Source organism: Schistocerca americana, chromosome 1 (genome assembly GCF_021461395.2).
Source record: "Schistocerca americana isolate TAMUIC-IGC-003095 chromosome 1, iqSchAmer2.1, whole genome shotgun sequence".
Classification (NCBI taxonomy): domain Eukaryota; kingdom Metazoa; phylum Arthropoda; class Insecta; order Orthoptera; family Acrididae; genus Schistocerca; species Schistocerca americana.
In genome coordinates, this window is record NC_060119.1 from 780,713,803 (window position 1) to 780,737,714 (window position 23,912).

Here is a 23,912-nt window from a genome sequence, read left to right on the forward strand (position 1 = left end):
ACTTAGAATAAGGGATTTAATAACCGAAAACTACATCTACATCTACATCTATACTCTGCGAGCCACCTTACGGTGTGTGGCGGAGGGTACTTATTGTACCACTATCTGATCCCCCCTTCCCTGTTCCATTCACGAATTGTGCGTGGGAAGAACGACTGCTTGTAAGTCTCCGTATTTGCTCTAATTTCTCGGATCTTTTCGTTGTGATCATTACGCGAGATATATGTGGGCGGTAGTAATATGTTGCCCATCTCTTCCCGGAATGTGCTCTCTCGTAATTTCGATAATAAACCTCTCCGTATTGCGTAACGCCTTTCTTGAAGTGTCCGCCACTGGAGCTTGTTCAGCATCTCCGTAACGCTCTCGCGCTGACTAAATGTCCCCATGACGAATCGCGCTGCTTTTCGCTGGATCATGTCTATCTCTTCTATTAATCCAACCTGGTAAGGGTCCCATACTGATGAGCAATACTCAAGAATCGGACGAACAAGCGTTTTGTAAGCTACTTCTTTCGTCGATGAGTCACATTTTCTTAGAATTCTTCCTATGAATCTCAACCTGGCGCCTGCTTTTCCCACTATTTGTTTTATGTGATCATTCCACTTCAGATCGCTCCGGATAGTAACTCCTAAGTATTTTACGGTCGTTACCGCTTCCAATGATTTACCACCTATGGCATAATCGTACTGGAATGGATTTCTGCCCCTATGTATGCGCATTATATTACATTTATCTACGTTTAGGGAAAGCTGCCAGCTGTCGCACCATGCATTAATCCTCTGCAGGTCCTCCTGGAGTACGTACGAGTCTTCTGATGTTGCTACTTTCTTGTAGACAACCGTGTCATCTGCAAATAGCCTCACGGAGCTACCGATGTTCTCAACTAAGTCATTTATGTATATTGTAAACAATAAAGGTCCTATCACGCTTCCCTGCGGTACTCCCGAAATTACCTCTACATCTGCAGATTTTGAACCGTTAAAAATGACATGTTGTGTTCTTTCTTCTAGGAAATCCTGAATCCAATCACAAAAAAATGGTATATTTCGTGAGTTTTTCTATTGTGTTTTTATGTTGTGTTTTTCTATTGTGTTATTATGTTTTACAGCGTTTTCTTTGACAATAAATTATTAGACTTTCCATTATTTAACTTCAAGAAACTTAAAACGAATGCACTATTCCGTACTTGTACCCCATAAGCTAGAGTGTCGAAAATGTCAAACTCTGTCTTAAGCGTAATTTAGAAATGTTCCTAATGTAGCATGTATTCGAAAATAGAGGAAGCATCAAACTATACACATCAAAAAAAGTTTTGCATCACCTCTGTTCCGAGAGTTCCGGAACCTGTACAGAAAATTGGAATAGAGATCAACACAAACATCATTTCCGCCATTTTTATTGCTCATGAAAACCACACATTGGATGTTATACCACCATACAGCGAGACCTTTAGAGATGGTGGTTCAGACTGCTGTACACACCGGTACCTCTAATACCCAGTAGCACGTCCTATTGCACTGATGCTTCCCTGTATTCGTCGTGGCATATTATGCACAATTTCATCAAGGCACTGTTGGTCCAGATTGTCCCACTCCTAAACGGCGATTCGGCGTATATCCCTCAGAGTGGTTGGTGTGACAAGTCGTCCATAAACAGCCCTTTTCAATCCATCCCAGACATTTTCGATAGGGTTCATGTCTGGAGAACATGCTGGTCACCCTAGTCGAGCGATTTCGTTATCCTGAAGGAAGTCATTCACAAGATGTGCACGATGGGGGCGCGAATTGTCGTCCATAAAGACGGATGCCTCGCCAATATGCTATCAATATGGTTGCACTATCGGTCGGAGGATGACATTAGCATATCGCACAGCCTCTAAGGCGCCTTCCATGACCACCAGTGGCGTACGTCGCCCCCACATAATGTCACACCAAAACAGCAGGGAACCTCCACCTATATGCACTCACTGGACAGTGTGTCTAAGGCGTTCAGCCTGACCGGGTTCCTGGCACAAACTAACAATGCCGACGTGATCGAACCGCGGTATTGACCGTCCAGGCATGGTGGAACTACAGACAACACGAGCCGTGTACCTCATCCCTGGTACAATGACTGGAACTGATCAGCTGTCGAACCCCCTCCGTCTAATATGCACTGCTTATACAAGGTTGTTTACATCTTTGGGCGGGTTTAGTGACATCTCTGAACAGGCAAGAGGACTGCCTGTGATTCTATATCCACAATCAACATCTATCTTCAGGAGCTCTGGGAACAGGTTGATGCAAAATATTTTTTGATGTGTGTATATCCCAAAGTATGTGCTACAGATATTTTATTTGCTTAATGTGAAAAAATGAGAAATTTATGAACAAAAACAAAATGGTATTACATATTTATACCAGTTACTCTACTATGGTCGGGAGCTGTACATCACACCCCTCCTATCCAATCTGCGAAAAAGGGATTCTTTTATTGGTCCCTTTCATCTTTTCTATACATGGGTACAATTAGATATTGGACAAGTCAGTATCCAAAGTTTTAGGTAATCATATGGCTGTGTGGTAATATAGCAATAGTGTTATTCACTACATGATACATTTACAACATTAATGAATGTACACAGATAAGATTTCCAATACACGTACGGTACCAGACTAAGAATATACTGAGACAGCCATATACTTTTCAATAGTATACATAGTTTATGGCCAAACACAAGAATAAATTTGCATGCCGGAATATCAGCAGACGAAAATCTTAATATCTATCTTGTCATTATACTGCTTAGAATAGTACGTTTTCATTTACACCTTAGTATAATTAAAAGAAACATTTTTTAGAGTTTATTTAAAATTTATTACATTTTTCTGATTTAATGCAATGTGATAATTTGTTATAAAGTTTTTAGACTGCCACGAGAGACCTATGTCACCTCAATTATGTTTTTGTGTATAGGTATCCAGAATGTAATTCCATACTGCATTTTGTACTACATTTATGAACAGTTTAAATTTTATACACTAGTTGGTCTTCAATGTCTGATATTTGTCTACACGACCTAGATATGAATCAGTTGCCTCCTAAACGGGGGCCAACCGACTTGCATGAAATAATATCCTTGGCCACAAGATAGATTTTATCATACTAAATCTGCCAGCTGCCAGTAAGTGGAAATATCAAAATGTGATCTTTACCAAACTAATCAAATAGTGTGGCACAAAAGTTGTAGAGGTGCAAGAAATAGCTGTAAGCACACCTACTATAATTAGTACTAACTACTACTACTATGGTACTAGTAATGGTAGTAGTAGTGAAAGTAACAATAATAATGGTAATAATAATAATAATATGAACTTGTTTAGCTTCTGGTTGTTGAATTTAAGAAGTAATTTTATCCAATTTCTATCCAATTTTTAGTTTCTCCTTACGTAATTATGGTGTGCTAAGGCTGTAACTGAGACAGACGGAACAGACAGAAGATGCAGTATTTTTCAGAAGGTCCACAAATTATGTATGGGAACTTGAAGAAGAGATTTGTGTGTGTATTTCACATGGGCTTAACTCTAGTTTTAATTAAATGTAAATACAAATTCCATCAATCTCGCATATTGTCAGTATGTAGCTATATTTTACGATGATACTGTATTATCTGTACAAACCAACTGAAACATTGTACATCATAATGCTTCATAGATTATGCAAGTGGTTACTAAATCTTACATTTAAAGAAAAAGATTTATCAGTTCTGATCTTGTATACTTATTAGCAAAAATGTTCAAATGTGTGTGAATTACCAAGGGATCAAACTGCTGAGGTCATCGTCCCTAGACTTACACACTGTTTAAACTAACTTTCTCTAAGGACAACACACACACACCCCCATGCCAGAGGGAAGACTCGATGATGATGATGATTATTAGTGTTTGAGGGCACACGGGAAGACTCGAACCTCCTGCGGGAGGGGCCGCGCAATTCGCGACATGGCGCCTCTAACCGCACGGCTGCCCGTTAATCACTAACCCACCGAATACCTCAAGTACACCACTGAATTCATATTCTTCATGCGTTTTACCTGCTACCCACTTCCATAACCTACTATCCATTTCACAATGGTTGACTCCTGACTTTTAACTCTTATTCTGGTCACACCAAATGTTGTGCCTTTCTGGAATCGTGGAAATGTCTTCTTTTATTTGGTGCATGAATACTACATTTTAGTTGAAAAGGGGGTGGCATACGTGGTAATATTTTAGAGAAAGCGTGCTTTCTCGACCATTTTTAGCGAGTGTCAATTTTGGGGAGATAGTAGTCAGACCGCAATTCAAGGAAAAATTTCCTTTTCACGATTTAAAGATACAACCATACTCAACTTCCTGACGAACTGTCCCTGCTTCCAATAAGTCGTTTTGTCCTACTCATGGCGGGTGTAGATTGCTGCAATGTCAGTGAACATATTAGCAAGACGAAAAGTGTAAATTTAAGCTATGCTATTTCCTCTCACAGCTGTTATGTTTCTATGCATATAAATCTACATATAGTGGTAATACCACATCTTCAGTTTATTTGCTTTTGCGTTTCTATGGGCCGCATGCTCGCATGGGCTATGTTGCCGTACCTCTGAACAATATTTACACTACATTGTTCATTCATTGTTGCAGTGTTTACGTCGCGGTGTCCCATCAGGTAGCAAACAATCTTGTTCCCATTCGTTGTTGTGTATTCACGTGAGAGTCTCACGTGTGAGACAGTGCTCGTAAGGTAATTAGTTGCCTTGTACTTGTATGAAATCAAACATCAGTTACGGCAGGGCTTCCCAACGTGTGGTCCGCGGACCCCTTGGGGGTCCGCCGGCTCTTTCTAGGGGGTCCGCGGCCACCTTTCACCAAATCGTGTAAAATAATGAGTAATATTATTGAATAAAAATGTGAAAATCAAATTCATCACTATTTTTTTTCCTGTGAAAAACATGTGTATAGCACTCGAAAGTTGGCAATAACATTCGATCTTTGCCAATAATATTTGACAGTCGGCAACACAAACCAAAACATTGGTGCGGCTCCCGCTGTCGGATGTTCGAGTCCTCCATCGGGCATATGTGTGTGTGTGTGTGTGTGTGTGTGTGTGTGTGTGTGTGTTGTCCTTAGCGGAAGTTAAACTTAGGTTAATAGTGTGTGAGACTAGGAACTGATGACCTCAGCAATTAAGTCCCATAGACTTTACATACATTTGAACATTTTTCTTCGGATTTCACAAAAACCACACACACACACACACACACACACACACACAGACACACGACTGTTATGAAATATGCATGCTCCTTACACAACAGTTGCCAAACAGTGGAAGTTAACAGACCACAGGCGGCAGCTTGTCAACAGCGAACAGTTTGGACGTGACGTCGATTGCTCTTGTAGGAAGGCAGCTCCAACGTGTGAAATGTCAATTACCAAGTAATATTAATCAGGCTATAGTATGTTGAACAAAGGGAGTAAATCCACTAGTAAGTGTCTGGATACAGTGGGAATTCAAATTGGATCGTTAATTTGAAGTTGTTTTCTTTCATCTCTAAACCAAAGACTATTGATACTTCGGGGGGGGGGGGGGGGGGGGGGGGGGGAGGGCTCATAGGGAACATGGCACATTCATTAAGAAGCTTTCGGTTCCCATGGGTTTTGCTCTGAAGTTTAAAGTTACTGTGCTCTTGACTGACTAGGGGTCCGCCATGGTTTTTCGACTGAAGAAGGGGTCCGCCAGCTGAAAAGGTTGGGAGGCCCTGAGTTACGGAATTGTGGAAAGTCGATGATGATTAACGCCAAAGAAGGACAGGGCGCGAGCAGTTCCGTATCACAGCCAATAAAGAGAACTTCCGAGTGTCTCGGTGTTAGTGAAAGTACAGTGAAGCGAATTTCGAGAGAATATAGAGAAACTTCGTGTATTGCATCACCAAAAAAGAGTTGTGGCAGGCGACAGAAGTTTGTATTGGACAAGATTACACAGGGAGTCACAAGACGAAAAATCCATGGCTTCTGTGTGGAAAAGCAGTTTCCAACAGTGGAAGCCGTTTTCGGAAAGTTGAAGATTGAAGTGGAAGATTTTCCTGACATGAGTGAAACAACCCTTTGGCGTGCTATTCGAAAATTGGGCTTCAGATACAAAAAGTTCAACAAAAAACCTGTCCTGATGAAACATCACCAAGTAGCAGGAAAAAGAGACGCGTTCTTGCGGGAAATAAGACACTTGCACAACATTGGGTTTATTACACCGATGAGAGTTGGTGTGGTGGAAATCATTCCAGAAAGTTTGGTTGGCGGGAACAAAGAATGCGTTACGCATCAGAAAATGTATACGATTACAGAGGAAGGTTCAAGAGTAGAAAGACTGGAAAGAAGGATTTCAAATAAAAAGGATTATAAAGTGCCACATTGGGGACGAAGAAGGGTTCGTACAAATTGCTGGCTTATGCTCTATTGCGCAAATAGGAAGTGCAGATTACCATTCTGAAATGAATGCCAGACAGTACGAAGAGTGGTTTAGGAGCATTCCGGAAAAAATACCCAACAAATATGCGATTTTTTTAGATCAGGCTCCGTATCATACGATGATACATCCAGTCTCACGAAATCCATCTACGAAATGGAGAAAGGAGTCTATGACTAAACGGATGGAAAGCAATAATACACATCATACGAGAAATTTACTAAAGCTGACCTACAGGAACACGCGCGACCGCACTTCGAGGCGCAGGAACACCTTTTTGAAAGTACATTGCGATCAGTGGACAAGGAAATTAAACTTCTGTGATTGCTGTAGCGCACTGCTAATTGGACGCCATTGAACTTATTTGTGTGTTTGTCAAAAACAAGGTAGCAAAGGAGGACGAGAATTTTAAAATAAATGATATTTTATAGTTGTGTCGCTCCACTGTGCAAAGTATTCCCCAAAATGTCTGGAGGAATTCAGTGAATCATATACACAAACAGTCTTGATACAGCAATAGAACCGTTGCTGGTCCAAATAGACTACTGCAATAGCAGCAGCGAGACTTCAGCCAGTAGTGAAAAAGATTAAGTTAGGTTTTATTTCAGTTATTAATTTTTACTGCAAAATTTATTCGAGCTAACCGACTTTTCCGTTTACTGTTGAAATGTGCCTTACAAATACCCTTGTATTGTGAGCTGCTTGCATATCGAGCATTTATTTGCAAATTTCCCTTTTCTCGTAACAAAATCTGAAAGCGGCAGTGCTGTACTAGAATGCGACTACGAAATTGCTGTTCTTCGCTGAAGAAAGGGCGCTTAATGTACAACAGTAGCGGCGGGCCGGTGTGAAGACTATGTTCCACCCCAACCTCGCATATATTGCCGCTACTAACACAACTGCTTTACAGAATCTTGACTAACAAACACGAGGAGTATTCATTCGTAAACACACATGATGGCCGGCCGAAGTGGCCGTGCGGTTAAAGGCGCTGCAGTCTGGAACCGCAAGACCGCTACGGTCGCAGGTTCGAATCTTGCCTCGGGCATGGATGTTTGTGATGTCCTTAGGTTAGTTAGGTTTAACTAGTTCTAAGTTCTAGGGGACTAATGACCTTAGCAGTTGAGTCCCATAGTGCTCAGAGCCATTTGAACCACACATGATGTAAACAACAAAACTTCAAGCTTAACACCAGTGCCTTCTCCATCGCAGTAGCACACCCACGAGAATCATCTCATTTTTTGGGTATATGGAACGAAAACTGAATCTAATCTAACAACGGTAAGGCCAATCGCAGCGTCTTGCGTTTGACATGAAACGAGTAATCAGAAAATAACCAAAATCCGCCTGTGAGTAGATCAAGGTTGTATATTTAAACCGTGCCAAGGAATTTTTCTCATAATTACGATCTGATTTTCATGCGGCCTTGAAGCCGAGACCCGCCTAAAAAAGGTAGAAAAAGCGCAGTTTCTCTCGAGTATTGCGCGTATGTCGCTCCCACTTCGGCTAAAATGTAATATCCACACATTAAATAAAAAGGCAGACGTTTCTGCGGTTCTGTCAAGTCATAACATTTTCGCAATGCAATGTGACCAGAATATGAGCTCAAAGTCGGGGGCCAATCAATATGAAATGGATGATAGGTTAACAAAAAAAAAAAAAAAAAAAAAAAAAGCACTCCGTCTTCAGGCCACGAGTGGCCTACCGGGACCATCCAACCGCCGTGTCATCCTCGGTGGAGGATGCGGATAAGAGGGGCGTGGGGTCAGCACACCGCTCTCCCGGTCGTTAAGATGGTATTCTTGACCGAAGCCGCTACTATTCGGTCGAGTAGCTCCCCAATTGGCATCACGAGGCTGAGTGCACCCCGAAAAACGGCAACAGCGCATGGCGGCCTGGATGGTCACCCATCCAAGTGCCGATCTCCCCCGACAGCGCTTAACTTCGGTGATCTCACAGGAACCTGTGTATCCACTGCGGCAAGGCCGTTGCCAAATGGATGATATGTAGAAATTTAATCTGCAATGCTTGACCTAGAGGCACCTAGTTCAAGGACTAGTGATGCCAGAAATTTTAATTACAATTATTCGCTCAGGAAGAGGAACAGAGATGATACTGTAACTTTCCTGATCACCAGACAATGTGCCATCGCGCACTAACTTTTTGTAATTCCCTATGGTCTGAAATATATGACACTGTTGGTGACTATTCATACACTGGAAATGGCAAGATCTTGGCATACCCCTTCATGCTAATCAAGACGAGTAGGCTTTAAGTCAGAAGGGAGTTTTAGTCTTTCCATTCTCTCTCATCATCATTGGCGACAATACAACCATAAATTTTCACTCTAAACACTCTCATCGTGGATGCCTCCATGAAACAGCTTCACTTAAGACGCAACATTCAGACCTCATAAATGGAGCAGTGCACATTGTGTGCAACCAAAGAAAATTGTTCCAATTTAGGTGGCTGAAATTCCATGAGTCACCTTTGATTGATAAAATTTTGTTTTACCTTTGTATCCACTAAATGAACTTGTCAGCTCATGTCATCTTATAGCTAGCCTCAGCAAATTAAGATTTTGTAATTGTAGCTCCCCTATAAGAATGAAAGGAAATATCATCAGCTATTTCACATCCACTGTTGGATAAATGTCTCCTCCAGACTTCTGAGTGCATTATATAGTGAGTAGTCAAATGAACACCAGAAAGACTATCTAACAAGCATGACATGGATGCTGGTAATGCAGGTAGGTGTGTATATAGAAGTGCTCTCTATTAGGAATCAGAAAGGAACAGTGTAAATGTTCACTGCGGTGCCATTTTTCTATTAAGCATGTTCGTCGTAAGGTTAGTGCGTCATATGTGTATTCAGCTTCACTATGGAGGCCAGGATGGAAGAACAGCAAGGTGTTGTGCAGTTACTGACTGTGATAAGAGTGTCAGGAAATGAAATTCGTGCCTGAATGTCTGATGTGTAAGGCAAACACATTATGTCACATGCACATGTATTTGTGCAGAAAAAAAGAAAACAATTTCGAGAAAGACAGGTGTCACTAAAATACAGCAGTCAGCCAGGCCAGGCTCATCGTGTCATTATCCCTTCTGTCATCACTGTGGTGGATGCTGACAGAATTGACTCAAGGTGGATGGTGGAAGTTCATATTGGGCATCAATCATGGTATGGTTCACGTTCTCATGACAGAGCATGAGAAAATCTGGATTCCCAACAGTCTGACAGAGGAGCAGAAGTTGAACAGAAAGTTGACATCACTGAGCACTTGGGGCAGTATCATGATGAAAAATATTGTTTCCTCCCCCATACTGTCATGGAAGATGAAACATCATTTTAAGTATAGAGGCAGAGAGCAAGTATCAGAATCAACAGTGGAAGCAGATGAAGAGCATAAGAAAAGGACATGCTTTGCTCACATTACCATATTGTTCAGGAGAGCAAATCAACAAAATTAATGAGAACAAAAGTCATTTGGGAGGACATGTTATATACATTAAATTTAATTTAAATTGATTCCGTAAATATTTAAATTATAATTCTGTTGGCATAATATTGAAAGTTATGTCATGCATTACAAGAGAAAAACATACTTCTTGTACATAGCAGAGTAGAAGATGTGTAAGTAAAACTGTATTTTTTGTTAAACATTATACATCAGATTATTTTGTAATGAAAACCGATGTTTGAAACAATGAAAATGCTTCCATAAGCAGTTCTGTCTGCTATTTTATCTTCATGTGATGTTGGTAATAAGAATAAAATATAATATCACAGAGTCCCAACATGCACTTCTCAGCGTAGTGTAAAAGTTTTGTGTAAAACACTCTAGCTTGTTGTTTGCAATACTCCTTCAAACCTGGAGGTACTGATACTTTTATTTTGAGATTGCCCTTAAATATATTATTATTATTATTGTTATTGTTATTAGCATTATATAAAGTTATTCTAAAATAATACAATATTTTTACACTTTACCTCCATAAGTAGGGGATGGATTTTCTACAGACTGCTGCTCTTGAAGTCACTGTGACTCTCTCACCAATGTAAAATCCAAACTCTAATGTAAGTTTATTGATTTTGAATGAGGCAGCGATTTTTTCTAATTTATTTTATTTTATTGTGATGACTACCTCTCTGATAGGCCTTGTTAGGAAAGGACATTTTCTCAAATATTTCTCCTTGGGAAATGATCTCCAGTTTTGTATATCTTGGCTCATCACCACAACATCAAAAAGCTTAGGTTTGCATCGAGCATCAGCCATTTTCTCAAATATTTCTCCTTGGGAAATGATCTCCAGTTTTGTATATCTTGGCTGATCACCACAACATCAAAAGGCTTAGGTTTACATCGAGCGTCAGCCATGATCCACACCCAGTCCATTGGAACTTCTGCTACTGCTCATATGTTAATCAGTCTCATATTCTTACAACAATCCATAAAAGTGTGTGCTCCAATAGGGGAAGTTACTTAACACTGTCTCCAAAAGTTTGTTCACTCACAAGATAATTAAGATGCCTTGTACAGTGTAAGTCTTGTTCTGGCCTGAACACGGATCCCAAAATACTTCAGTATACTTTACTTTCTTATGCAATAATTCTGTCACAAAGTGCTTTAAAAAGGAAACAGCTTCATTGGTCCCTTTTCTTCCAATATCTTCACCATAAGTTTAGAACATTGAAGTTGTATTTGCATATTGATGAATATTGGAAGAATAAATAGATAAATGTATTTTTTAATAGATGTTATTAGTACTTATTTTGGTAAGCATACTTTTTTGGTAGTCCATGGAGATTGCTTCTGTGCCATTAGTCTTTTGGCTTCTTAAATGAGCGTTTCTCTTTGTGGAATAAAATGTTTCAGCTTTGACTCAGTATACTTTCTGGTCAATGGTGATTTTATTAATTCCTTTCAAGAATTGGATTCTTCATGTCAACATTGCATTCAGCACTTTCGTCTCACCAGTGTACTTATCACAGGTTTGATTTATTGATCATCTGTTTTATCATATAAAATGATATAGGACTTGTCATATGTTGATACAACAAATTTTAAATAATGTTGCCTGTATACAACTCATGCAGGTAATTAAGTACATAAACAGAAGTGAATCATACAGATACGGACAGAATCAAACAGATAACCAAATACATAAAGATAACAAATTCTAATTTTACATTATATCTAGTGATGCATGGCTATGTTTAACTTAATTTATGGATGTCCTCAAATTCATAAAATTTATGTAGTCATCAACACTGTAAAAGCTTTCACTTATAAGTATTTTCATAAGCTCATTTTTAAAAATGTGCAGCTTTGGTATCTTTTTAACTCTTAAGGGAAGGGCACTAAAAAGAATTTTGGGATGATATGTTACATTTCTTTGATACAGGACTTTTATTATGTACTTCCCCGTGGAAGTCAGTTTTGTGTCTAGTTTCATAGTGTGGAAATGACTGTTCAAAGAAAAGAGGTGGGGATGAGATCTCAAAAAGCATATACTTTCATAGATATAAATAGATGTAAGAGTCATAACTTTAAGTTCTTTGAATATTTCCCTACAGGACTCCCTACGTGCAATCCTTTTTATAATTCTTATTGCTTGTTTCTGCGTAGTAAAGGAGTGTTATGCTAGATTTGAAAAATCCAAAAATAAGACACCATATCACAGTATATTATGCATGATTGCATTACAAGCACTCATCATTGTTTCTTCTCTGCGGAAATTTTTGAGTATTTTCATACATAACAGCATTTACTTAGTTTTTTATTGAGTCGTTTCATATGTTTATTCCATTCAAGATGCTCATCTAACCAAATTCCAAAAAAAATTAGTGTTTGAAGTTTGAAGTACTTTCTGTTCACCTAACTTCACTATTATGTTAGGGATTACTTTATTTGATGTATGCCTGTAATTCATCCATAACATTTTCTTCTCATTAACAAGTACTGTTTGCTCTAGACCATTTAAGTATTTCTTCATTTGTTATTTCTATTTTTTTGTGTGAGTCAGTCACATTCTGAGCTTTAACAAAGGGACTGCTATCTTCAGCAAATAGTACAGCATCAGCTTGTGTTAAATAAGTAGGTAAGTCATTTATGAATATCAAGAACAACTGGGGTCTCAACACCAATCCTTGGAGTACTCCATGAGTAACTTTCTCATATCCAGAAAGGAAGGATTTAACTTTGGGAACTATTTCCACTTTCTGGTATCTGTCAGATAAGTATGATTTCAACCACATATGAGCAGTGCCACAGGCTCGATAACAGTATAGTTTGTCAAGTAAAATTTTATGATCAATAACATCAGTTGCTTCAGATAAGCCTTAAAAACAATCCACAGTTTATTTTATTATGATCAGTGGAATTGAGAACAAGTCTTAGGAAATTATGGTTCAAATGGTTCTGAGCACTATGCGACTTAACTTCTGAGGTCATCAGTCGCCTTAGGAAATTATATATATAGCAGTTTAGCTAATATATTTTTTCTAAAAACAATTGTGTTCATTGGCAAATATTCTACATTTTGTTCATTATGCTTTCAAAAATGTTTGAGAAAGACGACAACTTTGATAAAGGTCTGTAGTTTTTGAAATCATAAGGATCACTGTTTTTATATAATGGTTTTATTATGGGCAGCTTGAAGCTTGAGTTCTCTAGGGAAAGTATCAATGCTGATAGAAGCATTAATTATATCAACAAGGGGAGGAACAATGTTCCTGTGTTTACTTACTTCATCAGGAATGCCATCTGTTCCACAGGAAAATTTATTTTTTCTGTGCTAATTGCATTCTCTGCCTTTTGTACTGTTACAGCATACAAAAATATATTTTTCGGATTTGCAGAGGTGTTATGCTTAGCCTTTATGTGATTTTGTTTTTTTATGAGATTTTGTTTGAAACTTGTATAGTGGCTATTGAATATAGTGGCAATTTATAAAGGATCTTTTATAGTTTTGCCTTTGCTTTTAAGAACAATGTTGATGTTTATTGCTTTGATTCTGCCTAAGATTTTAATTTATCACATTCCAAACTGATTTATTTATTTACTTGCTACCCTTGTTTCTGTTGATGTATGTATGTATCATTGCTTAATGTTTTTACTAGTGCAGTGACTTTCTTGTACACTTTTCTCTAACAGTTTACATACTAGATTTTGCCTAGCTCATTTAATTAGTTTTCTAAGTTGCCCTGAAGATTCTGTTATCCCCTGTGTTATCCAAGTGTTAGTTCTGGTTTTTACTTCCATTTTCTTTAGAGAGAATGCAGTTTATAGTTATGTTTGTAACAAGCTAAAAATGACTCGAACTTCATATCTGCATTGTCATATGTATCCAAATCTCAGTTTGAAATTTTCAGCAATGGATTAAAAATCCTAATGTTGTCCTTATTTATACATCTTCTGTAGAAGTATTTCTCATTTTTCTTGGAATTTGTGCTGAGTGCATTATTTACACTAAATTTTATTGCTTCATGATGTGGAATCCAGTGTCAATCACTTCTACACTATGATCAAATGTTTGTAGTTTTAGTTGTCTTTCCAAGTCTAGTGCATTCATGGACAGTGGGTGATAAATTATGTGAATAGAACACATTATTCAGTTAAGGTGGAGGCTCTGTAGTGGTGTGGGGCATGTGCAGTTGGAGCAATATTGAACCCCTGGTATATCTAGATCTGACTCTGACAGGTGACACGTACGTAAGCATCCTGTCTGATCATCTGCATCCATTCATGTCCATTGCGCATTCTGACGGACTTGGGCAATTACAGCAGGACAAAGTGATACCCCACACATCCAGAATTGAGTTTAAGTACTTCCGCTTGCCACCAAACTTCCCAGACAGGTACATTATTGAGCATATCTGGGATGCCTTACAACATGCTGTTCAGAAGTGATGTCCACCCCTTCGAACTCTTAGAGATTTATGGACAGTCTTGCAGGATTCATTGTGTGAGTTCCCTCCAGCACTATTTCAGACATTAGCCGAGTCCCTGCCATGTCATGTTGGAGTACTTCTGTGTGCTTGAGGGGACCCTACACAATATTAGGCAGGTGTACCAGTTTCTTTGGATCTTCAGTGTATATGCATATTCCTCCATCTATAAAACTCTCTACAGAAGCTACTAATAATTTCAAATCCTGCCTTTCTAGCGCCTTTCTAACAGTAAAAGCTTGATTTTCCTTTCACTCACACATAAAACTGAAATATCATTAGCTGATCAAGCAAAAGTACTTCTAATTCAGCAGTTTTGCTAGTTATACCCTCGATGTTCTAGTGATTTATTGTCCTCGGGGACTGCCACATTGCTCACCTCAATTTTTGGTTGCTGCTTGTCTTCAATAAAAAATCCTTTTTGTAGCCTGGTGGTGACATTTTTGTTTGAGAGGCAATTTAGTTGTCACTGTTGTTGTTATGTCAGTGGTGTGAGTTGTCTTGTTGCTTCTGAAGATGATTGCTGTGCAGAGCAGCATGCTGTTGACTGGGAAGAAGGATGTGGGAGAGTAATGGGCTCATCATCCTTGCATCTACCTAATGAATTTATGATGTCTTGGGTTGTATAGCAATGTCTTACCCTTAATATTTAGATATAGATCATGTTGTGTAAAGTGTTTTCTCTCAAGGGACTCCACAGATTAGAAATGTGAGTTGTAGAATGCTTTGCAGATCTTTTCAAACTGTCTATTGGCCTTGAGGATTTCATCATTTACAATAGAAGTGATTATAAAGTCATGTCTATGAGGAATCCCTACAACAATTACAGGTGTTGTCCAAGCAAAGTTCAACATTTCTTTCAAATTGTTAGTGGTCTTAAATAATTCATTTTTATGTACATCACTGGTGCCCCCAATAATTATTGTACATTGTAATGAACTAGAGAGATTTTAAGCATTTATGTTTCTTGTGATTTCATCCAAAGGTGCCTCTGGTTTGACAATGGAAGGAACATTTATGTAAAAATCATAACGTAAGGTTCCAGCAAGATCACGTCCATGGGTGTCAGAGTATTCATTACATTAAAACTGGAAATTTGGGAATTGAAATTCATGTTTATCTGCACATGTTTGTTTCTAAAGTTTGCTTTACCTGAAGGTAGTTCTGTCTCCTGTACACTCCGTGTAGTGAACATTATGTGTTTTTAAGCACTTGACTTTATGTAGGCCTTCTGTGTTGAGTATGTATTTCGCAATTCCTTGCACTCATTTCTCCTCAATTGCACTGAATGACATGTGTTTTCACACTGTTTGCGATGCACTAACTTCATTGACCTAACATGTTCACAACTGTTGTCACTATTATTACTGTCTGAAATGTTAAGGAGGCTTTGCATCATGACCTGACTATTTTCTGCTGAAAGACTTGTGTTTTTACTCTGTATGCAATGCACTTGCTTCATTGACCTAATATGTTCAGGACTGTTGTCATTAGTAATACCATCTAGATTGGTACTACATCTTTGCATCATTTTTTAAGCATTTTAGAATACTGTTTACACATTTCCACATCAGACTGTTGAGAACTCAACACTGGCAAACATTTCAGTTGCAATCTGATGACCATTACATGTAAACATGCCACACTCCCAATTTGAGAAATTTAAGTTAACATCACCAGAACTCTCTGTATCGTACTGTTTCTGTAATGTAGAACAAATTTGGATTCCTTTATCAACAAATTAGTTTTCACTGAACAATTTGTACCCTTTTCAATATTGGATGCCATCTTGGTTTCCCAAAATGTATCATTCCTTGCATACCCAAAAGCTACACTGAATTCAGTTTTGGATATTGTTGTATGCATTTCATATGAAATGGCAAAATTTGAATATTTTTCCTGGAACAATTAATGCAATTTTTTCACTTGGTTTCCCAGCATGTATCATTCATTGCATATGAGAAAGCTATACTGAATTTGGTTTTGAATACTGTTGTATGCATTTCATATGAAATGGCAAAATTTGAATATTTTTCCTGGAACAATTCATGCAATTTTTTCACCAAAAGCTCCTCTGGGAGATGGAACTTCTTGGTCTTCTCATTGCTGTGATGACTTTGTCCACCCTTGAAGGAATGTGATCATAAACTACTATTCCCACTTCTATCTTAATTTCCAATGGCTTACTTTCATACTTACCTCTTTCAGCACAAGAAGACTTGTCCAGTTTCAAAAATTTCTGAACTGTATTGATGGTTAACCTCTTACTCCAAGTACTCCCATGAAGGCTTTTCTGCATATAGGGATTCCAAGTTCAAGAGCGGGATTAAAATTTATGGTGAAAGGATATCAATGATAAGATATGCTGATGACACTGCTATCTGCAGTGAAAGTGAAGAAAAATTGCAGGATGTGTTGAATGGATTGAACAGTCTAATGAGTACAAAACATGGTTTGAGAGTAAATTGAAGAATGACCAAAGTAATGAGAAGTATCAGAAATGAGAACAGTGAGAAACTTGAAATTAGAATTGGGGATTGCAGACTAAACAAAGTTAAGAAATATTGCTACCTAGGTAGAAAAATAACTTAAGGCAGACAGAGCATGGAGACTGGCAGAAAAGGCATTCCTGGCCAAGAGAAATCTGCTAGTATAGGCCTCAACTTCAGGAAGAAATTTCTGAGAATGTACATTTGGAGCCCAGAATTGTGTGGTAGTGAGACATGGTCTATAGGAAAACTGGAAGAGAAGAGGATTAAAGCCTTTGGGATGTGGTGCTACAGAATAATGTCGAAAATTATTTGGTCTGATAGGATAACGAATGATGAGGCTCTCTACAGAATTGGTGAGGAAAGGAATATATGGAAAACACTGACAAGAAGAAGGGACAGGATGACAGGACTTTCGTTAAGGCATCGGGGAATAATTTCCAGGGTACTAGGAAGCTGTAGAGGGCAATAATTCAATAATTGTAGAAGAAGGCATCCAGAAAATAATTGCTACTCCCATCTCTCATGGTGGGCTGCAAACCAGTCAGAAGACTGACGACTCAAAAAAATTGCGATGAGATCTGTTAGATACAATGATTGTTGATTCCAGTCTACCATATCACTAAATTTTCATATAAGATTTGATCTTTCTTCAGCATTTAGTACCTCAAAACACTTTAATTTACAGTTGTAATCTTCTCCTAGTCTGTTCAACTGAACACTTAAGTCCTTCAATACTGAACTAATTCACCCTCATACTTGCCTTTTCCTAACACTGTTAGAATCTGAAGGCATCTGCTTTTCATCCTCATATAAAGAACTCATCATTCCAAATAAATGATATACTAATAAAGCTGAAATCCATCAAATGTTCAAATGTGTGTGAATTCCTAAAGGGCCAAGCTGCTGACTTCATTGGTCCCTAAACTTACACACTACTTAAACTAACTTATGCTATGAACAACACACACACCCATACCCAAGGGAGGACTTGAATCTCCGGCAGAAGGGACCATGCAAACCTCTGCGCAGCTGAAATCAATCACTTACAACACCTGCATTATGAAACAGTGTCTCAAATCAAAGCAATTATTTTCACTAGTACTAATAATGCACAATAAAGGAAAATTCGCTGTTTCTTGCTTCAACATTGTTTGCCAACCCACAAGGAATCTAAAATGTTACACACAAGATTGGGAAAAGCACAGTTGCTCCTTGTAGTGAGAGACATTAGCATGTTCTTTCCCTGTGTGCCTAATCTAAAATGAGTTATAGAACATGGGCTATTCAGATTATCACACTGGTTGATTAACAATACTGAACAACATAGAACCCTACATCTGACGGCATACACAACTCATTTTTGAAAAAAGTAGACAAATCACATTCTCTCTCTCTCTCTCTCTCTCTCTCTCTCTCTCTCTCTCTCTCTCTCTTTTCATATACCAATGAAAAAACCCAAAGCTGTGCTTGCTAGCTCTGGAAAAGTTATAATGATCTTTATTGTTGAAAGCAATGCCTGCTGCACATTGATGGTCCAGAATACAATGCCACAATTGACACACAGTGGAACATGGACAATCTGCAAAAATTGAAATGAAGTGAACCGTCAAGTCAAAACACCCAGGAATATTTGACAGATGGCATCATTCTGTTGCAGGATAATGTCCACCCACTTGTTGCCAAGGTTGTTTCAGCTCCACTGCAGAAGTTTAGTTGGGAAGTTATTAGATATCTTCCATACAGTCCTGCTCTTCCCCAAACAGTTTTCATATTTTTGGAGCCCTGAAGAACGACATTTGTGGCCGGTGATTTGCCTCAGATATACAGTCTTGGTTCGTACACAGCTGAAGACATTTTACCATGAAGACATTGATCATCATGTCTCACAGTGTGATAAATGTATTAACAAATACAGCAGTTACTTTTAAAATAATAAACAGCTTACTTACTTTTATCAGTCTACCTCAATTTCTTTTGACCGCCCCTTTTATCTAGTGAGGTTTTATTTTTGGAGCCATATGAACCATCTGTGACAGTTTGCCAAAAGCAGCACCAGCATCTTCATAAATGATACAAAGATTGTTCAGCAGATAAGGTCTCAAGAATATTTCTGTTAGCTTTCTAAAAATTGCCAGTTATAGTACATCTTAAGTAAAACTAAGTTTAACGTTTCAGTTTTCACTACAACTCACCACCATTCCTGATTCCAGAAGCATAAAATTCCCTGGGCTATTAGCAGATTTTGAATGATACCAAAGCCATTGATTAGTTGATGGGCTGCTAACATCGCCAGCGACCATTCTACCAAGAACTGTGTCTATTCCATTTGTGTGTGTGTGTGTGTGTGTGTGTGTGTGTGTGTGTGTGTGTGTGTGTGTGTGTGTGTGTGTAGGAGAGGAAAGAATAGTCTTCACTACATAATTTTTAAAACACAGATTTACTCAAACAATCACAATTTGTTATGATACTGTGTGTTCAGTAAGATTTTTATATTTATTCAGTTATCAGATCATGTGGAACATCATCAAGAATCAACTGTACATATTTCGTCAATCCAAATTATCCTGCAACATATACGGGAGGAACCAGGTGCACCATCACCATAAACAAGTGTAATAGCAATGTCTGTCAGGTAAGAGCCATTCACATTTATCACCTAATAAATTAGATAATTGTGTCATTTAAATTTTTATTTGCATTTTAAAACCTGTCTTTAGAATTTCTGTTATTTTGAAATCTATGTTTTAGTTTAAAGGTCTGAGGTTGCCAGGAGTTATCAAGTTCTGAGAATATCATGTGACAAACTGATATATAACAACATTGGACATTGTGACCTCCCCCGCCCGTTAACTTTGTTGATATCACTACTATTGTCAGTGCTTAAGTCTCTTTTTTCAAAAATACGAAAGGAGTAAAATTTACAATAAACTTTTTACTTAGTTTCTTTTCTCATAGTCAGTTCCAGTTCTTCATGTCCAAGAGTCTCATTCTTGAAGCAGAAATTTTCATAGTTTAGGTTCTCATAGTTCCAATTGACATTAATAAATATGAATAATGCCTGTGCAGAATTTTTGTTTTCACAATAATTTATTGTCTCACATTTTATATCACACTGTCATTTGAATTTTCACATTGACAAAGCCAAAATTACATTTTTTTCTTCCAAACTACTTCCTCACGCCATGACATCAACAATTTTCCAAAGAGTTTACAAATTTTCTTGACAAGTGAAATTCTAGTAGTTTACATTATTATCTCATAAATCAATCCAGAAACAAACAGAGTAAACCATACAAAATTGCACAATTAATAACAGAAATTTTAGGTGTGCCAAATATTTAGTAATTTAAGATGTTTCCAAAATAAATAATTTCGACTGTACATTAGAGCTAGTACATATCAGTTGTAACAAAGAAAATAAAGTAATTTCTTTTTACAGAATTTAGCTTGAAATATAACACATCATGTACAAAATCATACGAATGTTTTTAGAAAAACAGCTGAAATAATACTGACCTGTTCAAAATTTGAAAATTAGTTCTGGTATAGACTACTTCTGTCGAGGAAAAGTAATGCTAGAGGAGGGTGTCCCTTTACAACATCCATGACTGTTGACATGAATTTAATGCAAGATGGAATCTATCCAGATTTAATAAATTTTTCTTGAGTGTTTCACCTAGTTTAGTTCTTCTTCTTCTTCTTCTTCTTCTTCTTCTTGTGTTACAGCCTCTGCAGGACCACAGGTAGACCCTTCGTGGACTGCATTCTTCTCCCAGAACCTCTTCATTTTTTCTCTTCTTCTCTTCCACTCTTCTTCCGAGATCTTCAGTTTCCGTTTCACCTGTCAGATCCACTGGTGACTTTAATCTTTTCCTGTATTCTTCTCTGTCATTGATCTCCGGCATATTTGTTGGTGTATATTTGTTCCTCCAATTTTCCTTTCCTTCGACCTTGATCCCCAATTCCAACAAGTCCTTCTGAAGTTCAACAACCCACTTGGTTCCTATCTTTCCCCTTGTCCTCCCTGTTGTTTCCAACACTCTCTTCGTCATTCTGTCCATACTCATCCTAACTACATGTCCAGCAAACCTTGCCCTTATGAGTCTGATTTCCCCAGATATTGTTCTCATGTTCTGGTACAATTCTTCCCTAGGTCTTCGCATCCACCTCTCTCCACCTCTTTTGGGACCTAGTATTTTTCTCAGTATTTTTCTCTCTTCTTTCTCGAGTTGTTCTGCCCCATTTCTTCCTAGTGTCATCGTCTCAGCAGCATATAATACTGCATTCACTGTTGTCAGTTGTACACTAATTTTTGACAGTAAGACTTGCTGCTAACTTCAGGCCACTGCTAATAAACAGTATACAGTAATGTTTGTTTAGGGCTATTTAAAAGCTCATTTAGCCATTTGCATGATGATAAAACATGTAATGTAGACAATTCAGAAATTATCTGGACAACATTAAGTCAGTTGTAAAACTATATTCCAATTATACAAAGAACTCTTTATGCATATTTACACTTACATTCCAGGTCATTCAATATTTTGAGCATTTACATTTAAAAATAAGAACCAGATCAATTCATAATATAATGTGCAGTACAGTGAGATAATATGGGCTATAAGAACATAATATGATATGCAGGACAACGATATAATATAGGCTATAGGAACAATTTCCACATGCATGTTGCATTTTTGTCTACTAACAGGACAGAGATTTTACATTAAAATATAGAAATCTTTAAAAGCAGAAGACTGAGACACTATTCCTTGTGAAATAATGGTACAGAGGATGGTAACTAAATGATTTAATTGATTACAGTCAATGTTTTGTTTGTTGTTTAGTTTGCACACTTTGGTTACAAATGAAACCTGTGTTGCTTAGACCAATATATTTTATAATTGTGATGAAACAGGTGTATTTATTGACTGTATATACATAAGTTGGAAATAAATCAAATACTTTTGATTATATTTCAAAAGTAGAAGTGCAGTCAGTCCTAATTCATGGAAGAATACTCAGAAAGAAGTATTCTGTCAAAATCTTCAGCTGCTAACATGAAATGCAAGAATATTTTAAAAACTGTTGAAGTTTTAACAGTAGTTTGCATAGCCCCCCCCCCCCCTTCCTCCCTAGTTTGTGTAATAACGGGCAACTCTCAGGGAAGAATTATTCTAAGCTCAGTGTTCACTCAAACTCATAAAATCCAACATATCCTATAGAATCATGGCATGGTGTTTTGAAACCTGTTTCCAAAATTTTTCCTGTGAGCTTTTGAAAACTATGAAATACACTTTTGACACATCCAAATAAGCCATGTACATCCCTGGATATCATTGCCTGGCTGTAGAGTCTACAGTGTACAGCACTTCATTACTCACCAGATCTATCAGTCACTCACTGAGAAAGGGTGGCACATTAAAATGGAGAAAGGCAGCTCAAAGGCCAATCAGAAATACAGCCAATGCTAAATACAGATTTTTTTGAGGTTTTGACTGAAGCTGGACACAAATCATTTAGATAATATTCTACACAACTGGGACTGAGATACTGCAAATAATATAGGTGCAACAGACTTTGTAGATTCTGCAACTTGTTTTGCTCATTTTTAAAAATCTCAGGAAATGTCAGCCTATATCATAGATAAAAAGTAAAGTTCTGTGTCAGTTGCTATAAAACTTTTGAGGGATAGGCTTTATTGTAAGTGAAACTGAAGTTAGTTATATTTATTCTAATTTCTGATATGACAACAGCAGTAACAAAAACACTGTAGTAAATAAAAGTAAATTAAACAATATAACAGATTTTTTAAAAAAAATTGATCTCACATTACAGATTCAGTCCAATTTGGAATTTAATCTGTCAAGTAGGAAAAGGAAATACAAATGATAGTGCACTGTTTTAAAACAAATCTCATAGCAAAGTTCTTATGACAATTTTTGAATTTTGTATTTTTTACTCTCAATAAAATAGTTCCTAGATTATTCCTTGTAGTCATCACAAAAATATGAAGTCTCTATGAAGTGGCAAAAACAATATTTCCCTGAACTGAATTTAACTTATTTCTGAACTTCTTAGGAAATAATTCTGCTACAGTAACCGAAAACATTATTTTACAGTTTACTTTGATGGAAAACCTAGGATGAAATATAATATGCATGGGAGACAACGGGAATTCCATGTTCGAATATCAACAATATTAGGAAAAGGATAGATTGCTCCAGTCAGAGCTGCGGATGCTGGCGATCATGTGTGTGTGATGTGTGCTTGCTTGTGTGCATATGTGTGTTGCTGAAGCAGGCTTTGGCCGAAAGCTATGATGTGTAACAGTCTTTTCATTGTGCCTATCTGCAACTCACCAGGTCATCTTTATGGTGAGTAGCAACCTATCCTTTTCCTAGTATTGTTAAGATGTATATAAGGATCTATCACCAATGTCCAATTAGTGGTGAGCAATTACCAAGCACATAGAAAATATGTAAAATCTGAATGTGAAATATGATTTTGTTTAGTTTATTATTCCAAATGTATGGAGTCCATGTAAAGATAAATCTAGTACTGAAATCTACATTTTGGAATATCTTATTTCACATTTCAGGTTCGCTTGGATTTCATAGATTTCTCTCTTGCACAGCCAGATGCTAATGGCAACTGTGTAGATGATGCTTTTACTGTGTCTGGTGCAGCATCAATAGTACCACGGATATGTGGTGAAAACACTGGACAACACAGTGAGTACAGTAGCTTGTCTTGTATTTGCAGTTTACAACTGCTCATGGTGTGGAATTCAGGAAGCTATTCACTCATTTCTGTTTCTCTTTGTGTTGGCAGGAAAGCAAAATACTCCCCCTCAAGTTCATGCTTTTATAAGAGTTTAAGTTTGTTTCACATTGTTGATGGTGATGAAGTAGTTAATGTATTTCTAAAACAGAAATAAATAAATAATGTAAATATTTTCACATTTGGCATTTGAAGACATCTACATCT

General features: G+C 37.6%; 1 protein-coding gene across 1 annotated transcript in view; it reads left to right on the top strand.

Annotated features, from left to right (window-relative positions):
* The window catches only part of LOC124594185, a 148,460-nt gene that overhangs the window by 25,124 nt on the left and 99,424 nt on the right, over positions 1-23,912 (top strand). Inside the window, exons 3-4 of the mRNA XM_047132545.1 lie at positions 19,424-19,554; positions 23,524-23,656. Coding sequence (XP_046988501.1) covers positions 19,424-19,554; positions 23,524-23,656 — 264 coding nt within the window. The remainder of the gene's footprint in view (positions 1-19,423; positions 19,555-23,523; positions 23,657-23,912) is intronic.